The sequence below is a fragment of the Anopheles funestus genome, chromosome X (assembly GCF_943734845.2).
Source record: "Anopheles funestus chromosome X, idAnoFuneDA-416_04, whole genome shotgun sequence".
In the NCBI taxonomy this organism is placed as follows: domain Eukaryota; kingdom Metazoa; phylum Arthropoda; class Insecta; order Diptera; family Culicidae; genus Anopheles; species Anopheles funestus.
In genome coordinates, this window is record NC_064597.1 from 9,956,475 (window position 1) to 9,975,524 (window position 19,050).

Below are 19,050 nucleotides of genomic sequence, written 5' to 3' on the forward strand. Positions count from 1 at the left end.
ATGCATATCTGAATTGATTTTCAACAGTTGTTGGATATTCAAATCAACGGTGATGTATCAAACTGTAAAAAGATCTACTTCCTAAAAGATCTTTCCAAAAGATCCTTGACGGTTAATTCAATTACTTGCAACAAATTAAACGTTATTCCGGCTGAATAACTTTGAAGCACGTGTACCTTTTAAAAACCCCAAGCAATTCAACTTCAAAACAATTTTCTTAACGTTGGTTTTGCAACGAATTCTGTAGCATGGTTTTGTACAGCGAATCTTACTTAATTTTAACATTCAACAATGCACTAGGAATGCTGAAAACATTATACACACACATTGCAAATCCAGTTTTTTAAAACAGTTTACACAAATACACAAATGTAACCCACGAATAAACTGTTATTCGTGTCAAATTTGACACTAGACAAGTCCTCTCTATATGTCATTTTTAAAGCACTTTGACAGTTCGATCGAACATTATACAAAACATGATTCCCAAATTAAATTGATTATTTATTTAAAACGATACAATTTCGCCTCGCCAACTCTTAAAACACAGCGTTAAATAATTACTAAACGTTTCCTGTTTAATTTTACGTTGTTAACAAACGAAATTTGCTTCTTGCAGCGCAACTGATTCCAATATGGCCAGTACTCACGTTGACACTATAAACAAAGCAAAATCAAACGTAAACAAATCAAGAGGGAAACAAAATAAAGATGCAAAATATATTTTGCTGTAGAAGAAAAGACATCTGATTGTGCGGAGCGAGTGAAATTTCAATTAAAAAAGCTCATTTAATCAAACCCACACAGTATTTTGTGAGTATATTATGTATTGTTTAATTTTCCCAACTGCGTCTGTACTAAATTCTGTTCTGTGCTCCTACCCATTTCCTCAGGAAGCAAGCGGCATTGGATAAAGCAAATTTGTGTTCAAATATCACCATCACCTTCAGGAACGATATTACGATATTAACAGATCATAGGCAGTATAAGAGTGAAAGAGTATAATCGCTAAAAGCGTTATTAATCCACTGCACAGCATCATGGATTCGGATGATTGTGGTACAAAAAGATCCGGTCGGGGACGTGGACGTGCCAAAGGCACCCGTGGTCGTGGTCGCGGTCGTGGCCGTGGTCGTGGTAAAAAAGCTACACGTGTAATCTCTTCCGACGAGGAAGTGGATGTCGCATCATCTGAACCGGAAAAGGAATTGATTATACAGCCGGAAAAGCATCATTCTACTGCAATCAAAAAACCAGCAATAATACTACCACCGATTGCGGTTGCTGAGCCAGCCGAACCAGACCCGGAACCGTTGGCCCCCGCGAGTATTCTTCCGGCGCCTAGTAGCGCTCCATTAATTATCGACATGGAGGCAGACATTTCGCAGTTGGAAGCACCCACCTTCACCACGATTAGCCGCGGTCCACCGGAACCAATGTTGCGGCTGAGCTGGAACCATAAGGTGAACCTAATTGGCGAAAAGGTGCTTAATCCGATGATCTACTGCTGCGATCAATGTGACAATCCAATACTCATTTACGGTCGTATGATACCGTGCAAGCATGTGTTCTGTCTACGGTGTGCGCGTTCCGACACCTTCAAGGTGTGTCCGCGCTGTAACGAAAAAGTAGTACGGGTGGAACAAACGCGCCTCGGTACGGTCTTCATGTGTACGCACGGTGGTACACGGTACGGTAATACTGGCTGCCGGCGGACGTATTTATCGCAGCGCGATCTGCAAGCACACATTAATCATCGACACGTGACAAATCCAGCGCCGCCAGCACAGCCAACGATACAGCCACTGGTTATACCGTCACCAAACACTACCGTCCCGATACAACCGATGGAACTGTCGCCGATGAGTAAGCTGCTATCGGAAAAGGTAAACTCCGGTGGGGTAGCCTCGTTGCGCAAGAACTCCTGCGAACAACTCAATTCGCCACGGTCCGGAATGATGCGACAGAGCGAACACGGGGACAGTTACTACAGTTACGGCAGCTCTGGCTCCTACAATACCAGCCATACCGGTAAACAAACGGAAACAGATGGAATTGTTTGACGTTTTTATTTACATTATAATCCATTTTTAGCTTCCAACCAGCAACATCACATGCCGATCGGTGTATCGCAACAATCGCCTGCACATCAGCATCTGTCCCGCGCCGGTTACTCACCGTACGGACATCAGACATCATCTCCGCAACAGCAGCAAATACAATCATCCACGACGCCCTCCATATCGTCGACGCTCTGGAGCCAATCCACCAGTCAGTATTATCGCTAAACGGAAAATTTCTCATCTGTAGTGGTAAAACTCACGCTCAATTTTCAAGAGTGCGGAATGTAAAATATTACTAAAATATGAACTCAATGAAACACTGTATTTACGTTTTGGAACGTAAAAACATAAAAATAATTATTTACGCTTTAAGTGAATCGGAATTATAAACGTTTAAAAAAAATCCATTAGAATATACTAAAAGTGTATATTAAAAATGAATTGAACTTTTTCGAACTGATATTACTTTTAGAAACAAAAAAAAAGTTTTTTTATTTTTTTATTTTTATATTTTTTTCTTTATTTAAGAAGATGTACGCCCATAAATAAAATGCAATATTTGCATTACAAGGTGCAATAAAAATTCAAAATCATCTTCTCAGTTGTGTTGTTTATCGCTTACAAGATTTATTTGTAAAAAAGAAACTAAATAATTTTTTTCAACTTTTTGTTTTATTTTCATGAATTTTCACTTTCATTTCCTGTAACGGCTTGTATTAAATGTATTTTTACAGCTTAGCCGGATTTCTTACTGCGTGGGCCGGTCCAGATGAAAATTCGAACTCGAAGCATTCCATCCTTACCTTTCCCTGCTGTCCCATCAATGAAAGATGGCATCGATATCGGGTACACCCTTCGGATGTTTAAACTTGGCCGGTTTCAGTGGTCGCATACGCAACGGATCCGACGTGCGTGACGGTTGATTCAGCGACTCCTGGTAGTCCTCTTCCTCGAGCCGTTCCGAGATATTCAGCGTCAACCGTTTGACACTGTCCTTCTCCTCCTGTAGCTTCCGCTCCTGTTCCCGTATGTACTGCGCCAGCGAACTATCCTCCGGTGCTTCGAACGTTTTGTACAGCTGCTGCTTGCCCTTTCCGCGTATCATCAGCGCGAACGGTACGGTGTCGGATTTAACGTTTGTAGGTTCCTTAAATTGAATGTAACGATTTGATAAACACATTATAGTTTACGATTCGAATGAAACATCACGGCATTCAGGTCTACCTGCAGCTGGTCGTACGTTTTCTTCGTCTCGTTGCGAAAAGTAATTGGAATCGGGACATGCTTGGGATTGACTTTAGCCGAATCCTTCGCACGCTGCTGACAGTACTCCGAGGCCATCCGCTCAAACTCCCGCTCAAACTCGAGATCCTCCGGTTGCTTCTGTGGCGGTGGTTCGGACACCACCTCCAGTTCACAGTCCCGATCATCGCCGTAAAATTCGTTATCCTCATCATTATCATCTTCCTCATCATCCTCATCGTATCCCTCGAGTTCCTGGTCAACGCCCTCCATCGGTGGCGAAGGCGTATCGTCATCCTCGTCATCCATCGTGTGCCGCTTCCCGTTCGATCGCTTCGTTCCGTAACCTTCGGAAATGTCATCACCCGCATCCGACGTACATTCGTCCGATTGCAGCGAATCTTCATGATCGGATGATTCCGGTGCATCGCTCGTCGTTCGCTGGCTGTGCTGCCCATTAGACTGCTCCTGATCCTGGTTCACACGTTCCAGCTCCTCCACCGGGAAGATCTTCTGACGCAACGAGTTGACTGCTTCCTTTGCCTGCTCAAAACTGGCGTATAATTTCAATTTCGGTCGCAAACTCTTCAAACACTCTCGGTACATGTGATCCATAAGAATTGGAAATAAATCTTTCACGTTCAGCCTAGCGCCAGGGACGGACTTTTCATCGTTATTCGCGGCTCCAACTCCACCAGCGTTACTGCCCGTAAAGTACGGGTGGGATTTCTTGTACCAGTAGTACCGCTGGAAGAAAACGAGAAAGTAATCCAGTCGACGACGGTTCTCACCGGTGGTGAAGTACTGCCCACACGTATCCAACAGCACACATGCCAGCTTCAGCCGGAACAACGATTCCGGTGGATCGACAATCGACGGTGGTCCATCATGCGAAAGGCTAACGCCGAACGAAATGATCGAGTACAGCGTGTTAAGAATGTTATCCGAATCGACCAGCTGGTAGTTGTACAGCTCGCCCAAGTACTTTACCATCGCTACGCGCCGCTGTGCTAGCTTGTTATCGTGTATCTCCAACCCGGCCCGTATGTCTTCCAGCACCGTATCGATAACATGGATTACGGCCCGTTCCTGGTACGAGTTTAAACCAGCCAGCAAGTCCGCTAGACTGCGTATCAGATGATATCGGATATTATACGCACGAGACAGACACCGAACGGCATAGTTGAATGTGCCCACATCGTCCCAGTTCAGGCGGCGCAACAGTTGTATCATTTTGTCCACGTTTGCTTTATCCAGCTCTTTAAATATAAGCTGCCGAATGTAGGTATGGATGAGGGGACGTTCCTTTCGTGCTACCTTCAAACCTTCCGGCCTTTTTACTAGATAGTAGACATTCTCCACCTGCTGCACGTACCGGTCAAGCATCGTGGTGTTCATCTTTAGTCGCATCATTTGCTCGAGGAACGCGTTGGTGCGCATACGGCTATCCGGGCAGTTGTATAGATAAACGCCGCACACCTCCAGAAACGCACACGTCATCTCGACGTTGTGATGCTGGAAACTGTGCAGCAAACAGCGTAAACAATACAACGCTTCCAGTTTCTTGTAAATGCCAAACTTTACCAACTCGCCAATGTAACGCACTACCTTGATCTTCGTCTCGATGTTGATTTGGTCCTTTTTCTTCAGATGGTACTTGAAATCAATCTTCAGCATCTGGCATAGCTCGTGGGCTACGTCGGGCGATACTAGATCGATGATAGCGACAAAACGCGCGTACATCGGCAACAAATCGAGTCGGGTGCGTTGCACTCCGAACAGTACCTTTACCAATCGCTTCCGTTTGCTTTTCGTATTCAGATTCAGCAGGAAGTCGATCGCCGCGTTATCGATCAGCTCGCGGTTTACGCAGTTTTGCAGATTTTGCACAAATTGCTCGAAATAGCGCCGGTTGCCATGGTTACTCGGTGTGCCGTTTCCACCGCCGACGCCAACGCCTCCTAAATTCGCTCCATCTTTCAATGTTTCTTCTTCCGCCACTTCCTGATCCACTGCCGCTACCGCATCTTCCTCGTCCTGCAGTGATGATGTGGATTCCGAATAGCTGAGATCCCCGTCCAGCTCCGGCATGTCCATGTCGAGCGTTTCCTCTGTAATAGGGGGACCGGCCAACATATTTGGTACCAGCTCACCCGTATCCTCAATGTCTTCTTCATCGTCCTGTTGCTGTTGCTGCTGCTGCGGATTGTCTCCTTCCCCGCCCGGTTGCTTTTTATCGCAGTAGTTTGGTAGAAACTGGCGGAGATCGGGTAGATCAACATAAAATGATTTCGTTTCCTCGTCTCGCCACGGATCCAGGTTGCCAAATTGTAACTCCTCACCGGCCCGTCCATCCAGTACGGACCCTTCGCTCGGTGGTCCCGTTTCCTGCAGCTCTTCCAGCTGTGGCATAGCTTCACCGAGCAGATCGGCCAGCGCGCTCGTCGATGCGTGCAGTTTCTCGTACGATGCCTGCAGCTGGGCCAACTGCTCACGCTTCTCTGTCGTTACCTCACCCTTTGACTGCAGCATCTTGCGTCGCGATTTCTCCGCCAGCTGTAGCTGCCGGTGCTCCGATCGCAAATGTTCTGCTAACGACTGGTAATAATCGCGCAACAAATTTCGCAAATTGCTTTGCCGATCCGGTGGTAGCAACGGTGATACCGGCATTGTCATATCGTGCTTCTTTGCCAACTCAGATATTCGTGTTGGCACTAAGCCGGCATACTCATCGCCGCAGTGCTTGCAGAACGATAGCACTATTGACAGATTCACGTGTTCCTCCTTATCCTGTGTAATCAGCCCGGTAAGGCACGCACCGAGTAGCGGCAGACCCGTCTTGTTGGAAAAGATGCCCATGCTGATCAGTTCCGCATAAAATCGCAAATCGACACGCATCTTGCTCGGATTTGCCACCTTCTCGCCCGGTTTAATCAACAGCAACTTCTGCCAGTTCTCAAACAGCGTTGGCGCAAAGTCGGCATAGTGTCGATGCAGATGATTGCACAGCGTCAGCACAGCCCCGATGTCGCTCATCTTTAGCTTCGCTTCCACCAGTGCAGCGCTTACCTCCGAGATGTATTTCGTCAGATTCAATCCCGACACGTCCTGCATCAGTGATGGCAGTTGCTGGGCGGTGAACTGTTTCAGCCGCTTTACAAACGCCGTGTTTTTCTTCAGACTCGAGTCATATCGGAAGAAATCTTCCTCAGCCGGACGTTCTGGTGCTTGGTTCTGTTGGCGCTCTTGTGCCCTCAGCTGGTATCGTTCCTGCAGGCTGACCACAAACGCTTCCAGTTCTGCCTTCTCTGCGTTTTCATCGCTAGTTGGCCCCGCGCCAGGCTGGAAAACCTCATCATTTTCTTGTGCACCGTTCTCCATGGAACCTATGTTATGTGATTCTTGCTTTGTTGGATATAGTACCGTTTCGTTTTGCGTGCCTAGCTAATACGTGAATCTAATTCGTAACTAATGGCTCTTAAATGACAAAGATTCTGCAAATAGAGCCCATATATCACTAATTCTTTTGTACTTCCGTAGGGAATTTTTCTTCCATCTGCTCCTATATTATGTTCACCTTTTTATGTTTACCATATGAATGATGTTTATAGCTACAGGCCGAAAGATCCAGTATTGTCATTATAATTGTTTCGCGGCAAACGGTTATTTTTCTCTATTGTTCTATTGTTTGGATTATAGATTTTCCGGAATTTTATCATAATGCTTAAAATATTTCTCCTTACAACGGCTAGACCATATCTGAGCGTTTTTTCTGATACATCTACGTTGGAACATTTAAACATTCGCAATGTTTAAATATTCAGATTATTCAGATGCCAACACCAGGGGCCCAAACATTCCTCGATTTTAATAATTGTTCTTTTTATGGTTATATAGAAGTTTAAATACTTAAATAAATGCTTCAGAAACTCGCTGTTTTGTAAATCATAAATAAAATCTAACAACGCTTTCATTTAATTGGATATGAAGCGATTTTGCCGTGATTTTGTGTAAAGGAATAAACAGACATATATTAACTTTTTAATAGAAAATACCCGTTTCTTATTATAGTCCTGTAAAACCAACCATTTCCAATAACAACTAACAATATCAAATAAATTATTACTAACCTACATGGAAATCATGGATTTTTTGTTAACATGTGTTTATGTTTTGCTTAATGCATGTTTTTTTAGATTCGTTTCTCCTTGAAAGATACTTTAGAGGTGATGTCGTTTCTATTTGTTCTCCGCTAAGCACTGCAAAGTTGCCAACAGTCCGTCCACCTCATTCGTGTGCTCGTTCGTCAACAGCAAATCCCATGAGCCATAGTTATCCAGATCGCACTCTGACTGTACGTCATCTACACCCGATTGAAATTGCCACCCGCGTTCAGCACGCACCGCTTCGCTTGCCTCAATCCGCACCGTACGTATCCGTTCTCGGCCGAACGTTTCCTGGAAGTAGCGCACATCCGTCTGCCGTCGTACGTCGCTCACGATGCAAATGTTACGGTCAATTGCGGTACAGGCGGCACGGCAAAACACACCGTAGTCTTCCTTCCGACGAGCATCGCTCCACTCGATCATTTCCTTGCGGTAACGTTCTTTGTACGCACCGTCACCCAGCAGCTCACTCATGTCCAAACCCTTCCAGTCAGCCCAATGCCGCTTGATGGGCTCTGAGATGCGTAGAATTTGTGCTTCTTCCGTACCAAGCCTACAAACAGTAAAAGGTTTTTTGTCACGCAACTGGAACGATCGAGATGAGCAATCAGTGTACCCGCTTACCGTTTTAACAGCGCGTCCGCGAGGAAGTCTTTGCCACATTTACGTTTGCCACTTAGAAGGATTATGATTCGCGGCAATACAACCGGTATATTGTCCATAGTAACTCCTTGTGCTGCAATTGATTCTTACCTAAATAAAGACGCTTTCTCCACTGGAATTGAGAGATGCAGTGTTGTCATCTTGTGACAGTTCCTCGCCGGTCAGTCGGAATATTTACAACTCCCAACATCATGATGGAATCCAGATCATATTAACTGTTTTTTTTAAATTGAAAAAATATTTTTGACCTTTTGTAATAATGAAGTATAAAACATGAGACACATATAGATACGACATTTATTTAGATGCTCTTTTATTCGGCAACAATTGATTGCAATGATTTGATAAATATATTATGGAGAAAACGATTTAAATAAAACTTCAAGGCATCGTGCTGTCCGTCCTTGGCCGTTGTGCACCGTGTCCTTCTTACTATACGTACTTCTTACTGCGTCTTTCGCCTGCTCAAAACTAATGTATAATTGCAATGTTGGTCTCAATTTCCTCAAACACTCTCGGTACATCTGATCCGAACGAATTGGAAACAAGTTTTTCCCGTTCAGCCTAGCGCCATGAACTGACTTTTCATCCCTATTTGCGGCTCCAACTCCACCAGCATTACTGCCCGTAAAATACGGATGGGATTTCATGTACCAGTAGTACCGTTGGAAAAAAATGAGGAACTCGTCCAGTTGACGACGATCCTTAGCGGTGGTGAAGTACTGCCCACACGTATCCAACAGCGCACATGCAAGCTGCAACCGGAACAACGACTCCGGTGGACCGGTAATCGATCCATTCTGCCGAGAACTAAATCTAAACGAAATGATCAAGCGCAGCGTTGTAAGAATTTTATCCGAGTCCACCAGCTGGTACTTATACATTTCGCCCAAGTATTTTACCATCGCCACGCGCTGTTGTATTAGCTTATTATCGCGTACACGCAATCCTGCCCAAATATCTTTCACTACCGTATCGATAACATGCATTACGGCCCGTTCCTGGTACGAATTTAAACCAACCAGTAAGTCGGCTAGGCAACGAATCAGATGATATTGAATATTATACGCACGAGACAGACACCAAACGGCATAGTGGTATGTTACCATATCATTCCAATTCAGACCGATGAACACTTCTAATACTTTGTCGACGTTCGTTATGTTGAGTTTATCCGCGATTAGGCAATGGATGTATGTATGGATGCGGAGACGTTCCGTTGGATCGTCCTTCAACAGTTCCGGATGCTTGACCACATTATAGACATACTCCAGCCGTTGCACACACCAGTCAGGCATCGTGGTGTTCAGCTTCAGTTGCATCATTTGTTCGAGGAAAGCGTTGGTGCGCGTATGGCTATCCGGACAGTTGTATAGATACACACCGCACACCTCCAGAAATACGCATGTGATCTCAACGTTGTGATGCAGCAAACAGCGCAAACAAAACAACGCTTCCGGTTTCTTGTAAATGCCAAACTTTACCAACTCTCCAATGTAACGAACTACCTTGATCTTCGTCTCGATGTTGATTTGATCCTTTTTCTTCAGACGGTACTTTAAATCATTCTTCAGCATCTCGCATAGTTCGTGGGCCACGTCAGGCGATACTAGATCGATGATAGCGACAAAACGCGCGTACATCGGCAACAAATCGAGTCGGGTGTGCGGAACTTCGAACAGTACCTTTACCAATCGCTCCCGGTTACTTTTCGTATTCAGATTCTGCAGGAAGTAGATTGCTGCATCTTCGATCACTTCGAGGTTCACACACTTTTGCAGATTATGCACAATATCCTCGAAGCTGCGCTGGTTACTGCGATTCCTCAGTGTGCCGTTTCCACCACCGACGCGAATACTTCCTAAATTCACTCTCTCTTTCAATGTTTCTTCTTTGGCCACTTTTTGATCCACTGTCGTTCCTGCATCTCCTGAATAACTGCGATCTCCGGGCCCTGTAACCTCGGCATCTTCGTATTCTTCTGTATCATAGGACAGCTTTCGCATACTCTGGCACAGATAGGGCGGGCTATAAAATAATTCCATGTCTTCGAATCGCCACCAATCTTTGTATTCAAATTCCAACTTCTCGTCGAATTCTTCGCACGATGGTCCCGTTTCTTCCAGTTCTTCCAGCGGTGGCATAACTTCACCAAGCTGATCTGCCAACGTGTTGGTCGATGCGTGCAGCGTGTTGTAAAATGTTTGCTGTTCAATATATTCGTGAAACTTTGCGTTCACTTCATCATCCATTCGCATCCCCAGCATCATCCGTAGCGATTTCTTCATCAGCTCTAGGTGCTTGTGGTCCGATCGCAAACGTTCTGCTAACGACTGATAATAATCGCACAACAAATTTCGCAATTCAAGTTGCTTTTTTAGTGAAATCAACGGTGATACCGGTATTGCAATGCCGTACTTCTTTGCCAGGTAAGCTTTTTCCTTTGGCACTAAGCCTGCGTACTCATCTCCATAGTGCGTACAAAAATCTAGTACAATTGACAGATTCACATGTTTCTGCATATCATCTTTCACCAGCGCGGTAAGGCACGCACCGAGTAGCGGCAGACCCGTCTTGTTGGCAATGATGCCCATACTGATCAGTTCCGTATAAAATCGCAAATTGATACGCATTTTGGCCGGATTCGCCACCTTCTCACCCGGTTTAATCAACAGCAACTTCTGCCAGTTCTCAAACAGCGTTGGCGCAAAGTCGGCATAGTGCCGATGCAGATGATTGCACAGCGTCAGCACAGCCCCGATGTCGCTCATCTTCAGATTAGCTTCCACCAGTACAGCGCTTATCTTCGAGATGTATTTCGTCAGATTCAATTTAGACACGTCCTGCATCAGTGATGGCAATTTCTGGGCGTTGAATTGTTTCAGCCGCTGTACAAACGCCGTCGTTTTCTTCAAACTCGAGTCATATCGGAAGAAATCTGTCTCCCTTGGGCGTTTTGGTGCTTGGTTCTGTTGGCGCTCTTTTGCCTTCCGCTTGTAACGGTCCTGAATGGCGATGACGAAAGATTCAATTGCAAACTCCTCATCGGAATTAGTGCCTTCATCATCGGTCATTGCAATCTCCTCGTCGGAGCTAAAATCTTCATCTTCACTATCGGCCATTATTCGTTTGTCGTTCGCTAATGAAAACACACAAGAAAGTTTTCTTCAATACTCTAAAACTTGATGGTTAAAAATCAACACTTACTTTTAAGCTTTCGAATGGTTTGGTTTTCTCACCTGTTTCTAATTCCAATGAATTTGGGACTAACAGTCAAGTTTCAATAGGCTACTGCGTGTGCACCGCAAGATGAATGCCCACGTGCAAAATCGAAATTTGTCTCACTCTGTCACTTTTGATTGTGGGTTAGGCAGAGCGAGAAAACACAATGTTCCATTCCTGGAAATCGAAACTATGCGATTCGTTTTTCCGCCAAAAGTATGTCAAACGCCATAAGACGCTAGAAATTAAAAATTTCTTATTAATTTTTTTATATTTACTCATCAAGTTTAACATACTTTTGTGGCAGCTTTCAATGCTTTATTAAAAGCATTTGCAATGAAAATCCTCACTTCTTTAAACTTTTTTTTCCATAAACACAAATTATTCATAAATTATCAAATCATATGTTGTCTTCATATATGTCTGTTCTTGTCAACTCCAGTACAATGGTACTATAAACGCACGCTACCCAAGTCTACCCGACCGAAGCAGATTGACGGTCCTGACAGCCCAGTCTTATTTCTCAGCACGAAAATGGCTGAGTTGTGAGCGTCCTTCTTTTAGCAATATTTCCGGTCGATTTCAATGGTTCCTTCTACACGCGACCGATTTATTGAACGTTCCGTGCTCCGTAGCTGGTGGACGCATTCCTCCCCACCCCCGTCCGCGCATCGTTGCCGATAGGTTGCCTACCTGCCGAATGTAATTGAATGTAACAAAAAGGCAGACGAGCGTACACGGTTTGCGAACGGGGAAGAGAAAATCGAGCCAATCGAAAATACTGCATAGCAGATAAAGCAGGAAGCTGGCTGGGTGATAGCAGTAAGCCTAAACTCCAGAGCAGCAACTGTGAAAGGACACACACATGCCGTGCAGATTCCGTGCCACAAATGGTTCACACATTTGGAACGCTGGTTGCAATAGGGAAGGATTGCAATAGACGGGAAAGTAGTGCCTGTTAACCTGTTAAGTATCATCTTCTTGTTGAGCAAACTTCGCACACATCAACGGAACGCGCCGAACCGCAATCGCACCATAGTAAGTACCTGCTTGCAAAGGGTTTCACATAATTTACAATTGCTTTTTTTCTCTCCTGTATTTCCTCCCCTTCCGCGAATGAACGGACACGGTTCTTTGTGGGTATGATGATCTTTTAGAGGATACTGTTATTCATTAAACGCCTTCCTTCTCTTGCCCCGCGTAAAACCGATTAGAATTTGAGACATTGCTGATACACATTTCCTGCACGAAAGATTCACGAAACGTCCCCGGCATATACGGTGCATTTTTTTTCGTATTCATTCATAATTCCGTTTTATCTTATGACGCATATCTAAGAGATGCGAAGGATCTACATTTGATAGATATTCAACTACTTGATGACTAATAAAATGTCTCACGAATTTTCGTGGATTAATTCGTAAGGAAATTCAATCTCTGCCAGGGTTTTTTTTCCACCGACATTTCTGAGCGAGAATTTTGATAGAATTTGTATGAGTCATTCAGATACAGGCTGGTAAACTCACGAAGCGATCGTTGTTTAATCAGTTAAACCGCTATAGGCGGTTTTACCGTTTAAGATAGATAAAATAAAGAGGCATTTTAAAAAGAATATTTTATTTAACATCTTATTTGTATACAATAATTATATACCATTGTTTTATGTAAATAAAATACGCCACCATCAAGAATCTTGTAATAACCATATATGCCATTAGCTACGAGATTCGCCTTTTTATACGCTAATTTACGTAAGGGGCTGATCTTAATCTACGCTCAGTACGAATGCGATTATCAGTGGAGAAGGTGTTGTATACGCACTCATTTGTTTAGATTTCAATTCGTTGAAACCAACGTTGTCTGTGCATAGCAATTGGTTTTTTTGAAAGAATTACAATATTTTTTTTTATCTATTTCAGAGCGATCATCTATCAAAGCCTAGAGTGGCCTTCCCGTTTTTTATTTCTTTGTTGTGAAAATTAGCAACAACGAAAACGAGAGCAATATTAAGGGACAATCAAAGCCGACGAAAAAAAAAATATCAGACTAGCGTTATAGCCCGGCCGAAGGGGAAAGTGCAAATTGACGAATACACCGGCGCAGCATAGAGCACTCTACACAGTCCAGTGAATCAATAACGATTGTTGCCACTTGATGCATAGCACCTCTCAAGGAGGTAGTATGGCTGCTACTCTGCTACAGCAGAAAACCTTCATGAACGGCCTGACAGGCGGTTCCAGCAATGCCGGTGCGCCGGATGGAAGTGCCAGCAGTACGGCAGTGACGAGCACCGGCACACCAACAGCTCTAGTGGGCACACCATCCTCAGGAAGTGGTGTCGGTATTGTGAAAACGTTCCTGCCCGTTTCAAAAACGCTCATTCATCACCTGCTGCCTAATCACACACTGCAAACAGACCATCACAATGCACCCGGTGGTACGCTGTTGCATCGCGGCAACAATACCACCGGTGCGTTTGTCGTTGTAGCGTCACCGACGCTCGATAACATTAGCAACAATCATCACAGAACTGAACAATATCGAACAAATCGTGGTACGTCTAGTGTAAGTACATTTAACATTCTAACACCGAGCGGATGTGATGATCCGCCCGCTAGTGCGCTGGATGAGATCTTCAGTCCGCTACCTCGCCAGCTGGAATCGACCGCACAGCCGTTGGAAATCGCGACCGATTGTGTGTGGGATGCAATTGATCCTCCGGTCACTACGCCAGCGGCTGTTGGACAGTGTCAGCAACCCACCACCACACCAACCAATCATGCCTCAATCAACACGCAGCACGCGTTGAACAGTTTTCACGCCGATTTGCGTAATGTCGATGAACGGGAAACGCATCGTACGGTGGTACCGGATGGATCTACTACCAGTGAAACGGTAGCCACTGTACAGATGGAACATACCGAAACAAAGAACGAACCGTTGCCAACCGTGGTGGAAACTGGCGAAGAACAGGATGCCGAACCGGAGCCGGAAATTGATATCGTAATCAACAATGTCGTTTGCTCCTTTAGCGTTCGGTGCCATCTAAACCTGCACGATATCGCACTGAACGGTGATAATGTTGAGTTTCGGCGTGAAAACGGTATGGTGACGATGAAACTGCGTCGCCCCTACACGACCGCTTCAATCTGGTCGTCGGGCAAAATCACCTGTACCGGCGCGACTTCGGAAGATCAGGTACGGTAAACGTGGTAAAAGCTTTTATACACCAGCCTGCCAGTTGTGTTATTATTGTGCTTCGAAAATTTCAGGCCAAAGTGGCAGCACGTCGCTACTCGCGTTGTCTGCAAAAGCTCGGCTTCAATGTGCGGCTGCGGAACTTTCGCATCGTAAACGTACTCGGCACCTGTGCCATGCCGTGGGGTATCAAAATCGTCAACTTCTCGGAGAAGTACAAACAGGACGCTAGTTACGAGCCGGAACTGCATCCCGGCGTTACGTACAAGCTGCATTCGCCACGTGCCACGCTGAAAATATTTTCCACTGGAAGTATCACCGTTACCGGTAAGTGGAAGCAATTGTTGATGTTTTTTTTTCTTTTTGTTTGATATACGTCAAATAGCATAAAAAGAAGTGTTCATGTGGTTAGTGTTGGTAAAAAAATATTCTTAAGCTCTTATAATGGAACAAACGTAAAGTAAGGCCGTACGAGGAAATGGGTAAACTTACCTGACAAACATAATTTTCCCAACATTCCCACAGCTGCCAGTGTGGCCTACGTGCAAGCTGCAATAGAGCACATCTTCCCGCTGGTGTACGAGTTTCGCAAGAAGCGCACTCCGCACGAACGGCTCGAACTGCTCAAGCAGCCGCCCACCTTCGATCCGCAGGACTTCGATGTGCCGGAGGATTGTGATCTCGATCCTGCCGGTGCTGTGAACGGACCTTTGGAGGATGAACCTTTGGAGGTGCTTGCGCCGGCGGAGGATTACGAAATGCAGGAGGAGGAAACTGCTGCAAACCGAAACGGTAACACCAAAGCAATAGACAAAAGCAATAGTATTAGGGCAGAATGTGCTGCAAAGGGAGGACAACGTTTTGTGCACTAAAGCTGCGGAAAGCTCGGTCCTCTCTTCCCCCCTTTTTCGTAACCGTATCACCATGGGATCATTATTCTATCGAATGCTCAGTGACGCGGTTCACTCCTCACAACTAGTCGCGTTCACGAAATCCATTAATATATAGTAATAAACTTTATCTCGGATCTTCCATTGCACACAACACCCACCCTTCGATAAAACAAAACTATACCGTAACATTTTTATCTCTCTTTCACTCTGATTCTCTCTTATCTCTTACCTTTATCCTTGTTACATACTCAAGATGCTTTAGCCTGAACGGTTGAGCCTTAAAGCAATGGAGCTTTTTTCAGTTTTTTTTAATTTTTCCTCTAAACTAACACACAAATGATGGAAAACATAAATTGACCATTTACCAGCCTAGATATATTTGGTCAAAATTATGTTGTTTTTTTTTCCTCCCCCTTTACACGCCCCCTGTTGGTGTGCTTCATCAATATTTCCCTACTTAGTTTATCTTGTATTTATAAACAATATAGAACAAATTTGAATGAGTTGAGTTGCAGTGTAATAGCTGCAACTAGAGTTGAGTTTCCACTCTGTTTCTACTGTTGGAACCAATTGTTTAAGTAAACCAATTAATAAGATACAGTGTTTCTTACGAAAGGCTACACTGCCATTGCCTTTTGCCGGTGAACAGCTGGCATCAGTCTGTACTAATTTTTATAATCCCCCCCGCTTTATATACTCATAGGTGCGATATTAACGAATATTTACGTTAAGCTTTGTATAGACGATAGACTTTTTCGCGCACTTTTCGTTTTTACTATTTGCCGTGAGATTAGGAATTTGCAGTGGGTGTGCGTACAGCTTAGAATTGTTTTTTTTCTTTAAAAAAAAACAAATGTTCACCTTTCAATTTTAACCGGTAACAGTAATATGGTTTTCATTTAAGTAATTAAATTCTGTATCTAACTGGAAAACAAAATCACAATTTTTTTGCCGTCAAGTCGTGTCAAGTTTTTGTGACTGGGGTTTCAGTTTGCAGGCCTACTGGTATAATTTTAGCAAGAAAAGAAAAAAAACAACACAAATACACAAATCTGCAGTGGAATTAATGAAAAACCGCGGACAAGCCTATCATCCGTACGAAGCCTTACATTTATAGCGCAGGAAGCAGTTCGAGCAGCGCATCACAAACTGCCTGAGAAAGAGGTTTAACTAGTAGTGAGAAGAAGAGGGAATAATTTAGTTATTAAATAGAGCTTTTAATGATAAATAGGCTTTAGCGTTACAAAAGTGCCCCTAGCGTAAGGTCGTACAAAGAAAAACCCCCCCTGTACAAACCGCAAACCATTCCCTGGTTGCGCTTGTTCTGATATTCGCAATGAAACAAAAGAAGAAAAAAAGCAATAGCCGTAAACCGACAAACACATCTTAGTTCCAGTAGGACTGTCATCTTGTGTGGCACAAATCCCTTAATTCCACTGCGGCCTGAAAACGAATCAAATGATTACCAAATTGGGGATTTACGTTTGAAAACATGTACTCACAACAACAACAAAAAGGCCGTTTTAGGGCGGGTGAAGGATAAAGTGTGTGTTAGAGATAGGGACGAACTGGCGATGTAGGTGCGAAGCGGCTCTGGTCATTCACCGGTCATTTATAGCCAAGTACATGACACCAGTAGATCTGTTACGGCAAGAAAAATGAAAACGAAAAAAAAACATTAAGCGCGTGTTACATCTTCCAAGTGATTTAGTGAGGCCGTTAGTACCCGAACTGTTTCACATTTCGTAGCTAATTCGTTTTACTTTAGCAGAATCATATGGATAAGTCCAGTGTACTACGATTTTCCAAAGCAATGTCAACAGAGTTATAAATTCTATTCCAATCCTACGCATGGTTTTTGTTAAAATATTTTACACCTTTTTTTTCAATCGGTTGGCTTACAGTTAGGGTAATTAGAGGGCATTGTTGAGTATTTATCTTTATTGTTTTAGTAGAGCGTTTTTTGTTTTTGTAGCACAATAATGGATTAAGAATTGCGTTAAGTACGCTGGGGTATAGTCGCAGCATATCTCGCTTAATTTACGTACGGAAGCGACTAGAAGACAACATTGAATAAATAAGTGAAGAAAGATACACACAAAAAACACACACATTGTAACCAAACAAAACCAAGTGCTTGCAACGGGAAGGAGGGAAAGCGTTTAAATATAAGGCTCATAATCTCAGAATGTTCCCTAATGACGGATCCACAGTACCCCGTAAGGCAGCAGCAGAACGCAACAAAAACGTGCTGTAGCGCTGAACTGAACTTATAGACGATAGTACCAATATCTATAGCAGTAACAAAAAAAAAACATTGAATCGTTGTATATCAGACAGTGGCAAACTTCAGGCTGAGCTCTACCCTCAAATGAGACACAGATCACAATCCGTAGTACTGTAGGCGTGATGAAACCAAAGACTTACATTTGTATTATGCACACATCAAAAAGAAGGAATGGAAAGGAAAATCGAAGTGAAAGTCGCTCATAGGAAAATAAAAACGTGCTTGCGTTAGCTTTTGAGACGCAATATTTCTAATGAGAAAAATAAGTTTTACTGTTTCTGAATCTGTATTTAATGTTGAGAAAAGGACACGATTTAATTCAATGTAAAACATTACTTTTATACCGATAGATAACCGTGCTTATTTGGAGTTGCTTGATGGGATGCAGATGCTGATTGATTTTTTTTATTATTTTTCACTCATTTTTTTATTTCAAGCATTATTTGAGTGAAAAGAAACTCATTGCAACCCATTGGCATTAAAATAAAACAATTTAATTTTTTTTGCAAAATTTCCCAAAAAAATCGTAAGGGGTAAGCCTTATGAAATTTTCGAGTGGAAAATTTTTTTCTGATTTTTTATTCTTTTTTTAATTTAAAGCACTATTTAAGTGAAAAGAAACTTATTGCAACAAATTCCCATCAAAATATATCACATTTAAAATTTTTGCTACATTGCTCAAAAATTAGGAAAATTTTACATTTTCTCAAACAGGGTAAGGAACTTTATTCCTCGAATAATTTCTGGCACATACATCTAAGGGCATGGCTGTCCAAGAAGAAAATGTAGCCATTGGTGCCATCTATCGACCACAGGTTAAAGTTTGGCGATCCGTTGGATACCGACCGAGTTATAGGCAAAACTTGGTGCAAAAATGAAGAAAATTTTACATTTTCTCAAACAGGGTATGGAACTTGGTTCCTCGCATAACTTCTGGCACATACATCTAAGGGCATGGCTGTCCAAGAAGAAACTGTAGCCATTGGTGCCATCTATCGACCACAGGTTAAAGTTTGGCGATCCGTTGGATACCGACCGAGTTATAGGCAAAACTTGGTGCAAAAATGAAGAAAATTTTACATTTTCTCAAACAGGGTAAGGAACTTGGTTCCTCGAATAACTTCTGGCACAGACATCTGAGGGCATGGCTGTCCAAGAAGAAAATGTAGCCATTGGTGCCATCTATCGACCACAGGTTAAAGATTGGCGATTCGTTGGATATCGATCGAGTTATAGGCAAAACTTGGTGCAAAAATGAAGAAAATTTTACATTTTCTTAAACAGGGTAAGGAACTTGGTTCCTCGAATAACTTCTG

The 19,050-nt window shown here is 43.4% G+C and overlaps 4 protein-coding genes across 5 annotated transcripts; 2 read left to right on the forward strand and 2 right to left on the reverse strand.

Moving 5' to 3' along the window:
* The first annotated feature begins 63 nt into the window (after positions 1 to 63).
* LOC125766102 (E3 ubiquitin-protein ligase Hakai) lies at positions 64 to 2,574 on the forward strand. The gene is made up of 3 exons (XM_049431727.1): positions 64 to 813; positions 894 to 2,031; positions 2,095 to 2,574. Exons 2-3 carry the CDS (start codon positions 1,041 to 1,043, stop codon positions 2,286 to 2,288), a joined length of 1,185 nt encoding a protein of 394 aa, XP_049287684.1. The 5' UTR covers positions 64 to 813; positions 894 to 1,040; the 3' UTR covers positions 2,289 to 2,574.
* Positions 2,575 to 2,665: 91 nt separating this feature from the next.
* On the reverse strand, positions 2,666 to 11,262 carry LOC125765992 (regulator of nonsense transcripts 2-like). 2 transcript variants are annotated; one of them, XM_049431569.1, is made up of 3 exons: positions 10,786 to 11,262; positions 3,288 to 6,221; positions 2,666 to 3,210 (listed from the first exon to the last, which is right to left on the reverse strand). In XM_049431569.1, the coding sequence occupies exons 1-3, from the start codon at positions 11,254 to 11,256 to the stop codon at positions 2,884 to 2,886; spliced, it is 3,732 nt and encodes a 1,243-aa protein (XP_049287526.1). In that variant the 5' UTR covers positions 11,257 to 11,262; the 3' UTR covers positions 2,666 to 2,883. The 2 variants fall into 2 exon arrangements, with proteins under 2 accessions (XP_049287526.1, XP_049287530.1); XM_049431573.1 differs by lacking the exon at positions 10,786 to 11,262 and having other exon boundaries at positions 3,288 to 7,062.
* Positions 7,337 to 8,277, reverse strand: LOC125766150 (probable phosphomevalonate kinase). The gene is made up of 2 exons (XM_049431847.1): positions 8,096 to 8,277; positions 7,337 to 8,024 (listed from the first exon to the last, which is right to left on the reverse strand). The coding sequence occupies exons 1-2, from the start codon at positions 8,191 to 8,193 to the stop codon at positions 7,544 to 7,546; spliced, it is 579 nt and encodes a 192-aa protein (XP_049287804.1). The 5' UTR covers positions 8,194 to 8,277; the 3' UTR covers positions 7,337 to 7,543.
* A 568-nt stretch (positions 11,263 to 11,830) lies between the features above and the next one.
* Positions 11,831 to 18,000, forward strand: LOC125766068 (uncharacterized). Its single transcript, XM_049431659.1, has 4 exons — positions 11,831 to 12,394; positions 13,276 to 14,554; positions 14,629 to 14,881; positions 15,080 to 18,000. Exons 2-4 carry the CDS (start codon positions 13,511 to 13,513, stop codon positions 15,424 to 15,426), a joined length of 1,644 nt encoding a protein of 547 aa, XP_049287616.1. The 5' UTR covers positions 11,831 to 12,394; positions 13,276 to 13,510; the 3' UTR covers positions 15,427 to 18,000.
* Positions 18,001 to 19,050: the final 1,050 nt, after the last annotated feature.